The sequence below is a fragment of the Ascidia mentula genome, chromosome 1, assembly GCF_947561715.1.
Source record: "Ascidia mentula chromosome 1, kaAscMent1.1, whole genome shotgun sequence".
Taxonomy (NCBI): domain Eukaryota; kingdom Metazoa; phylum Chordata; class Ascidiacea; order Phlebobranchia; family Ascidiidae; genus Ascidia; species Ascidia mentula.
The window spans coordinates 2390964-2400808 of NC_138566.1; the positions used below are offsets into that span (position 1 = coordinate 2390964).

The 9845-nt window shown below is 38.5% G+C and overlaps 2 protein-coding genes across 2 annotated transcripts; one reads left to right on the forward strand and one right to left on the reverse strand.

Moving 5' to 3' along the window:
* The first annotated feature begins 1925 nt into the window (after window positions 1-1925).
* On the forward strand, window positions 1926-5029 carry LOC145900309 (beta-keto L-gulonate decarboxylase-like). Its single transcript, XM_082988849.1, has 5 exons — window positions 1926-2228; window positions 2443-2554; window positions 2880-3065; window positions 3791-3983; window positions 4204-5029. Exons 1-5 carry the CDS (start codon window positions 1950-1952, stop codon window positions 4421-4423), a joined length of 990 nt encoding a protein of 329 aa, XP_082844975.1. The 5' UTR covers window positions 1926-1949; the 3' UTR covers window positions 4424-5029.
* A 79-nt stretch (window positions 5030-5108) lies between these two features.
* Window positions 5109-7766, reverse strand: LOC145910199 (uncharacterized). The gene is made up of 3 exons (XM_082997241.1): window positions 7334-7766; window positions 6463-6833; window positions 5109-6025 (listed from the first exon to the last, which is right to left on the reverse strand). The coding sequence occupies exons 1-3, from the start codon at window positions 7674-7676 to the stop codon at window positions 5675-5677; spliced, it is 1065 nt and encodes a 354-aa protein (XP_082853367.1). The 5' UTR covers window positions 7677-7766; the 3' UTR covers window positions 5109-5674.
* Between the last annotated feature and the right edge of the window lie 2079 nt (window positions 7767-9845).

The following is a 9845-nucleotide window of genomic DNA, read 5'->3' on the forward strand; positions in this document are numbered from 1 at the left end:
AACGTAGGGAAATTATTTCTCAAATATTTTAAATTGTTTTACAAAATGCACAACATTCTGTACAAGGTCTTTCTCCATGCAATCCAACGTTGTCGTGAAGTAGTAAAAAGCAATAATTATCTTGTACTTCAAACGTTCCAGTGTTTAAATCGCACATAGCAGTTCAATACAATATCCAAATGCACTCGCACAAACGAACAATACAAAATACAAACTCCGTTCGGCTTTAATTGATGACGGATCAATCGACAATGGCAAGTCTCACAAACCTTTTTCATTGCCCGTCAACTGCCTCGTTTTTCCGACTACTACACCTCCCGGTTCATGCAAACAGAACGACCTCCTCGCTCGCAAACAACTTCAGTCTCCACCGGCGGGTTTTGATAGCAAACCGAGCGTGACGGGGTTACTCGAGGACAAACGTGAATCATTACAGCTGCGGGTTTTAGCGAAGCAGTCAAATTTCCTTCTTGGTTTGCTGTTGTTTTTGCTGCTGCCGCAGATGAAGTCAAATTCGTGTATGTCGGATTTCGTACTTACAAGTTCACCATAATACTTGCAAAAAATATTCCCCAGTGTTAAACGTTATGCAAGTTAGCACTACCACGTAGTAATACATGGCTTATTTTTGGCACACAAATCGATGAATTTCTACAATGCACTTTAAAAAATACGTGATTTGTTTTAATTCCCACACGCAAGTTAAGGAAAACAACCTGGTGCCCTTGGATTATTCGATCGTTATTGGAATATATGCAGATTTTTCTGGGGAAATATTTTTATAAATTTTCCGGAGAATAGTCTTGTAGATTAGTCTTGCCTTTTTTGCCGGGATTCGAACCCTTGGTATCTTGGTCACGAATCCAAATCAGGTTTTCTACGTGATATGTGGGTAGGAGGCCTTCAATTGTTTACATAGGAAGATACAATTACACTGGCTCACAAACTTTGCGCAAAACTTGGTCCGCACCTAAGCCTATGTGACGTAGAAATCCGTGCGAATATTAAGGCAATAATTTCGTGTAGTATTTCAATTTAAATATATAGGCTTTAAAAAAATAACAGGTGGTTGCTCTGTTCACAGCTAACATACGACATGTCATGCCCTTTACTCCCACTAGTGAAAAAGAAAAACATAAAGATGCATACGGGCATTTCAATGCTTGCCCTTTTTCAGATAAACTCAAACCATTTAACTTAAATATAATTTATTTTTCAAAATTAGCGTTACTTTTGTAGACTGCATATAGTACCCAAAATACAGATGCTGTATTCCCAAAAGAGCCAACCTTTGTACCCCTTTGCTTCTGAACACACAGACTTAAATTGAGATGAAACTATAAAAATTTTTGTTTTTTCTACAAAAAAAATAACTTTAAAAAACAGACCTATTCGGAAAAGAAACAACTGTCCAAAAACTTTCGGATGGTTTATTATGTTCTTTTTGACAATTACAATTTAAATAAGTCAAAAAGTTAAGGATAAAAACGTGCCTTGTTCGCGAAAAAGCGGCCGTCAAAACTGGCTAGTTCTTTTTTGTGATTTATGTGACTTTTTGTAACGCTTTGGATTAAATTTGGTTTGCAGATACAATGCACTGGATCAGTACGTTTTGCACGTGCGCAATGCCGAAAGCAATTGGTCAGCTCAGCGGAATCGACCGGAACAAAAGTTTAAAACAGTTTTGTGCAATATAGGAAGTAGTTGTAAGTTTGTAGCGTCTGTAACAGAGCTTTTGTGTTTTATGCCTAATTGTATGGAACATTTCAAGTACTGTTATCGATTTTAAACTGCGACCTAGTTTCCACATGAATTTGGAATAAGCTACAGGTTAAGATGTTGAAATGCCGTACTTGGCGTTGATAATTTGTTGTGATGTCATTTCATTACATTTTTTAAACTTAAGTTTTTTTTATAACAGCAAAATTGTGTTGTTTAAGTAGCTGAAAATGAGTATTGCAAAAGGTGATCCTTTGCGACCAATGGCTGTGGAGCATCAGGCTCTGCATGTTCCACCGTTGGAAGAATTAGCGGGAGTCATTGCGACTGGACTAAAAGAAAACTACAAGGAATCGTCATGTCATGTGGTGGATTGCCCCGATCTTAGCAAAGCTCCCTATGGTTTAGCTGCGCCTGGAATTTGTGGAAAAAGCAGACTGGCTGATGTTGGGGGAGTTCCAAATCTAATTCCTCTGTCGAAGTACAAGGAGAAAGTGTATGATCTACAGGTAAACCATTGGAATATGGTATTTTCTAAATTGTTTGCGTTATGTAGGGTACTCACACATATTGCGATATGACTTATTGTTGCTTGTTTTGCAAAGAAATAGTGCAATTAGATTTTACAGCTTTTATATAGAAATCCAGGAATTTGCAATTTTTTGTCTGACTTGAAAGTTTGATCTCTGTGTGTTTGTTGTGATTTAAGTCTGTTTTTTGCAGGACATCTCTCAGAGGGTTGATCTGCCTGGTTCTTTCATCCTTGGTGCGGGTGCAGGTTCCAAACACGTTGTTGGTGCAAACTGTGAATTGATGCCCAACGTTGTCTGTTCAGGTTAATATGTTTTGTCAAGTATTAAAATATTTTTTTATTTTAGGACCATATAACCTAACTTCTTTTTTCATAGAGAGAAAGATTAATACAGAAAGACTATTTTATAACTTGCGAATGCTAAATGAACAGATTTGTGATTATTATGTTTAATGGCATAAGTTTCTGACGTTTTCAGTAATCATATTAATATTGACTGTATTTATGGCGACCCTCTCGTTTTCTGAAACATTTGATGAATGTTTTGACAAATTGCGTATGTTACATGAAGTGTTTGTATTGTATGAAGATACATGTGGACACCAAACTTTCCTTTTTGTATTTTTAGGTGGTGGAAATGAAAAAAACAATCTTACGCATATCTCAAAGGTGATCCCAGAGAATGGTAACCATTTGCTTCAGAGTTACCAGAAAGATTATAACTCAAGCACTGAGCATTGCTTGCTGGCAAACTTGTATTGTTCTGAGGGAAAACAGGGAAAAGTTGTTGAAGTTCATGCAAAAACCAGAAGGGGTAAATTGATTTATTTAAATTGATGACAGGTTCCTATCTCGTTATGTCCATGTATAACCTTGGTAAGTATATATACACCAGTGGTTCTTAACCTTTTTTCTATCACGCCTCCTTCTATTAACGGACTTGTGCCGTACGCCCCCCCAAACTGTAAATAGGTTTCATACCAAAAGCAAATTGTGTTTTTGTCGATGTACCTAAATAAGCTAGCTATAGCTAAACACTGCAACACGATAAAAACATAATATGTAACCATTTAAGCTTGCTTATTTAACTAAAAAAATACGGGACCAATAAACGGTTTGTGACGAAACAGATGAATCATTACAAAAGGTATTTTGTGACGCAATGGTTGCTTTGTGACGTAACAGTAACTTAACTGCACAGGCAGATTTTTCATTTAAAGTACAAGATTTTTGTTCCGAAACTGTAAGAAAAAAATGACAGACAGCATAGGATATTAAGGTCACTACAAAAAATAAAGTTTTGTTATAAAGCTTGCGCCCCCCATGAAAAGTGGTTGATGCCCCCCCGGTTAAGAACCACTGATATACACCACTTGCCTAAACACTTACGATTCAAGCAATGATGAATTAAATTGTTACGTAAGCCCAGAAATGTAACCAATGTACTGTCTGCTTTTTAAAAGCAAATAAAAAACATGTGTGTGTTTACTGCACCTTTTTCTTCTCAAAAGCACTTTTACTAAATACTATTGTTTTCAGGCAAAGACAATCTGGTAAGTTGTATGCGCAATGCTCTGAAAGCTCATTATGGTGAGAATAAAGCTGTTGGAATGGGTGGAACTTTCCTTGTGAAAGAGGGAAAGATCAAAATCCACGTAATGCCAGATTTCAGTAAAACTCCACTTAATACGGATGAGGAGGTGAACAATTGGCTTGCTTTTTACCAAGTGGAGTAAGTATTTAACGAATCCCTCACCAGATTGTTTATGTATGGCAGAAGCCTCTCTTGTATGGTATCATCTATTTTAACTGCATCATTTTGCAGATACTTTATTAGCTTTTTTGTGTTGAAATAAGATAAAAATATTCAAGGCAAAAATAAAATATATTTCAGTTTTTTTCGGAAGGACTTATATTGTTATTATTTTTACACTGTTCTATTTTGCTTGCAGAGCCCCTTTCATGTGCTTGTCCACATTTATAACAGTTGACCAGGGTTTGGATTTAAGGGTTGAACACACCCACGGATACAGTCTGGCCAATAAAACAGGGGGTCATTATCACACAGATGTGACACCAGAAGAAGTTGAGTACGTTGGGTATTTTTACCCGGCTGAGTTTATCTACAGAGTAGATCGCCCTTCAGAGACTCACAATGTCGGCAGGGATTAAACAAATTACTCAGCAATGCAAATGTAAAGTAATTGAATGTGACAATATGGTGTTCAATCTGTGATATACTGTGTTGCCAATGGAACTTTCTTATTGGGCAGTATTTGTTTTATTTTCGTCTGTTAATGGATAAAATATGGCAGCTCTTAATTTACTGGAATGGTTTAACTTTTGACCAAAATGATTTACAAAAGATACTGCTTTGTACTCCCTGTGTTATGTGAACAACTTTTATATCTTTACCCTTCATCAATATCATTTTGTATCCATTATCGTGTGCAATGTTGTTTCAAAACATGAAGTTCATTATATGTAGCATCAAAGTTTTGTTCATTTTATATTTAGCCATTTTATGACTGATTCAACACCTAGAACTCTGCCTCAAACATTCAGGAAAATGTACTTTTATTTCATTAAAACTTGCTTCTATGCATGAAACTCAAATCAGAAGTATGCATTGTCAACTGATATGGTGTTGCTTTAAAGTTATAATTTTTGAAATCTCTTCAGACATAACCTTGCTGTCTTTTAATTTATTTTTTCAAGAGTTTCTCTACTGTGCAATCGGTGCTTGGTCAGCAGACAATAATATCATGATTAATACAATTTTACCATCATCATGCTTCGAATTCCTTTAGAATCCTGTGTAGTTGTATAACGCATTGTAGTATCGTATACTGCTAGATATTTATTCAATACTTGCGGCAATGAAAAGCAGATGGAACTGTGACGTCACAATGCATTTGTGCAATCAAGAACTCGATTCATTTACAAAAAAACAAAGGCGCGTAATAAAACGAAAAGCTTAACTCGAAAATTTAGTTGGTTGACGTCATCAGATGGAACGGTGTTCGGACAAATGTTAATGGAAAAATTGGACAGACTGAATTCTCGCTTAACACAGGATAAATGCAGGGTACATGACTATAAGTCTGACTTAAAATATTACCCTGTATTCAGCGTATATTCTGTTACCCCATAGTTGGATTGTGAATATCTGATTAAATTCGACGTATCAGATGTCGGCAGTTAACATCATAAAGAAATTGTTACATAAATATAAAACTCTTGTGTGCAAATAATGAACACTTCATCTCTACAAAAGTTTGTTTGTTGCAAAGACGCAGATTACCCGCTTCGCAGGCGAAAGGCAGGAAAATACTTTGTTTATATATTTGATGATTTTTGCCAGATGTGGCGTTGGTGATGTCGAGTCATGTACGTTTTAAGTTGCAACTTAAGAACGCTTTATTATGACATCAGTAAATGGGGGAGGAATACTTTTTCTGGGTTTTGCAGCCTTTCCCTAGCAACATCCTCCAACCACTGAATGCACTTCCGGTCGAGTTCATCCCTCTCATCCGAATCGTCGTCTCCTGGCTCAGGAGCGCCATCATCTGGATGTACACGAGTACTCTCGGCCGTGACGGTGGTTAAATCGGATGAGTCGCTCGATGAGTCCCGCCCAGGTTTGTGCGCAGAGGATAAATTGTAAACAACTTGTGGCTGCGCGGGACTCTGGGATATTGTGAGTTCCGTTAGCGTTTCCATGACGACCCGCGGCGAAGAGATGACGTCGGCATTTGTCGTGGCTTTGTGATTCTAAAAAACATGAACAATTTGTTAGTTTCTAAGAAGCCAATAATCTTCCGTACAATAGCATTGTGACGTCATACTCGATGACTTTGGAATGTTTATTTTTCTGCTGCGATTCATTCCCCGCACGACGGAATCTGATGCTGGTATTTGACGCGTGCCCGCCTATGTGCTCAGGCTAAATTTGGGCGAAATTTAACTTCTAATACACAAGCGAGAGGCGATTCTGTTGGGAAGTACGCGTTTCTTGTTTGTGTGTTTAAACCACATACAAAATGCATTGCAGTAAACATCTGAAAACAACAGCAATTGGTGCACGAAAATGTACGCAGGTAATACACAAGCCTTTGAACCACTGAAGACCTACATTTTATGAAAAAAAAGAATCATGCCACTGAGCAGCATGGATGTGTAAACAAGTATAAGAAAAGTTGCTGAAATACCTCAGTCTCGTGCGAAGTTTTGAATCTCCTCATCCGAAAATTTCTTCCCTGATTGAATTTGCTCAGCCCGCCGGCCAAGTCATTCTGCTTCCCGGTGATTGGCCGATGTTCGTTCAATTTTCTCTCATTTCCACCAATCAGAGGTAACCGTGATGTACTTCTACCGCCAACATGTGGCGCAAGTGGCCATGATTTGGCAAAATCGCTTTCTTGTTCTCGAATTTTGTCGTTAAGTCGTCGCGGAAAGTTCTTTGATGTCGCGTTAGATTGTTTGCGACACGACTCGGGCGCCGAAGCGACGCTCGCCTGGAAGGAGGGCCGGGGCAAAAGGCATCTTCGGTGCCCTGCGGAGCCGTCGGAGCTTTGGCCCGCTGCGGAACAAAGCACATTTGAAGATTAGAATCGTTGTTATCATAAGCGGTTTGTCGCTTTGCTGGATTTAAGTCGACGCGGAAGGGATTTGAGGTATTTGGATCAAGTTAAAAGCGTTTTGCGGTTAAGGAATGCTCGGTTGGATTTCTGCTTTGAAAGATTTTATCAACTCCTCGTGCCATTAAGAAGATTCTTTGACTTAGCGGTGGCATAAACCTTGCTTGTGTATCTCTCACAACCACTGCATACGCATCACATAAAACCAATGTTAATCCCAAATCAATCGGCATATATGTTTACAAAAATTATAAGTTAATTTATTATAATTCATTCTTAAACCCAATAACGTTTGTCGTACTTTGCTTGATGCATTTCATGAGGTCAAAATCCGACAAAGCACATTTTGCCATGCAGCATCCTCTGTAAACAGCATTATTTTGCTGTTTACAAAGCAAGGCGCAAACCACTTCTCAAGACAATACCCAGCAACAGAATATACCTGATCTTGTTCCGCAGTTTGCTCTTCTTTTTCCCTCTTTGCTGTTCCGTTCCGGTACGCGGGAACATCCGTTGGCAAGCTGAAGAAGATCAACCGCAAAACAGTTCTTACTCTGCGGGTTGTGGTTCCTCCCAACATCAACAGGAGGAAGATTGATGCTCTTGCCTCCGGGAAGATCACAATGTTTCGTTGCCATGCCTACTGCCGCCCGCTTCTGTGCATGCTGCTGGTTGCCATTAGTTACATTGAGACTCTTCGAGTGATCTTGTTTGAGAGGAGATACGCGAGTGCAGAATCGCAGGTTGTTCACTGAATGCGAAAAGCGCGTGTGGTTTGAGGTCATCGTGACCTTGAAGTGACCTACCACCGTTTATATGACTGTCCAAAAATCTTATGACGTTGTGTCTACAGTACTTTTATCTTTTTAGTTCAACCATCTGCAAAATACGACAAATTACTAATTTTTGCGATAGGCGTCTACAACAGGTAATACAGCATTAAAATCTACAAACCATGTAAGAACTTTGTGCGATATTTACGCACCAACACTGGTAAAAATTAGATTTTGGCGAAATAAACTCTGTATCTATAGCTTAATAGACTTTCCTTTAGTTACACACAAATGTGTGCAGTTTGTTTACAGCAATAAAGAGACTATGTTGCTCAAATAACAAACGAACTATTTAATAAGTTGACAGAATAGCTGTGACTTGGGATATTATTCAGCTTGTATCGTGTGTACATTGCACAATGCTAATATGTATCAAAGAGATACGTGAAAGACTGTCAAGGTGGCCAAATTGTCCTTGCAACATACAAAATGCATTGCGCAATGATTACATTTGCCGTTGACTCGTTTTAATCCTGTGTATTCCGTCAACCATTAATCCAATTACAAAGCAAGCAAACAAATAATCAAACCTCTCGATCAAATCCAGATTGTATGCGACTACCACAAGCAATTTTATGGACATAACAGAATGCCAACAGCATTATGCGGCTTTGCAGTCGATGTTTTAATTTATTAGGCCATGATTGATGGTCGAAAAGTTTTGGTAAGTCCTTTCGGAACCATACCATAAGTGTGCATGTAAGTTGCTGTAAAAGCAAATAAGACCATGCTTCACTGAAACAACTTTTTGTATCTGCATCTCTGTACGAATATGCACTGTCGGAATGAATGCGAATATCCTGAAAGCAATCATTCAGCGAAGTACCTGATCCTTTTAAGTTTCGGATGGCGAAGCCATCTAATATGACGCACATATACGGAGGCGTCCCGCACATTTAATCCTTACTACGTTAAACCAGTTGACTTTATAACAATACCAACAAAGCTCGCTATTCCCACAACCTAATCGCAAACCAAACAACACAAATTGTACAGAAACCAACTGATGACAACCATTCTTTCCCCGGTAGCCCCGCACCAACTTCCTCTTCACAAATCACAAGTGGTCTCACAAGCGCCGATGAGATGGAACTTCAACAAATTCCCAAACTTTCGCCACTTCGCGTTCCCGCATCGCGCCAAAGTCGAGAGTGACTCAATCGATTCGCGACCATTGTTACGTCACTGAAGTGTTGCAGGAGAAGCGGTCGATGAAAAAACGTTAAACATACGCCAGAAAAGGGACAAATTTGTGCCATGCCTGCATGGGGGCAATAATTATATGAATAAAGTTAAACCTGAGAATAAATAGACTGGCCCATACTGTTGAAAACATTGACATATTTTATTTATTCAATGTTATCAACAGTATGGGCCGGTCTCTTTATTTTCAGAATTATGAGTAAATCCGTTGATAGTTTTCCAAAGCTAAACATGATTTTGGAAACTTTCATTGCATTGTGAATGGTTCAAGATACAATCGGAAAAAAATCTTGAATCTGAATTTCGTGTACACTTTCTTTATTGGTCATGTTGGTTGTTGCAATCACCCAGAACGGACTTTGCATATTATTTGTGATAAATACCTCCAGCTACTGTTAGTTGTTCGGCGTCAATGTCATTTGTAAAGACCGACATTTGTCATTTGTAAAGCCCTATTTCGACTTCTCAACATGCCACTCATACAAAACTGCTGCATTTTAACATTTACATACCAAAAAGACCACTTTACCTAAACGTACCGGGACAGGATTTAAACATTTTGAAAACGTAGGAAATAAAACTAAACTCTACGTTTAATTGTGCCAGAAAAACAGATTATTTAAAAAAGCATTATGCCTGTCAGCAACAGCCAAACAACAGTTGAAAATGTCATTTGTTTGTTCAAACACAAGAAACTTTTGTACATCCTTTCCTATCAGCTCTGCTGGGAACTACGAATTGACATTGGATAACATTTCAACCCATTGATAATGCACACTGTTCTACTCACAGCCTGACAACAAAAATCGCGTGTGTGACGTGACAATACACGCTTTAATCAGTTTAGAATCAGCCCCGCGGGGCCAAAGTTAAAGCCTGTGGAAGCCTCCCGGACAAACCAGTTCCAAACGTTTTTCC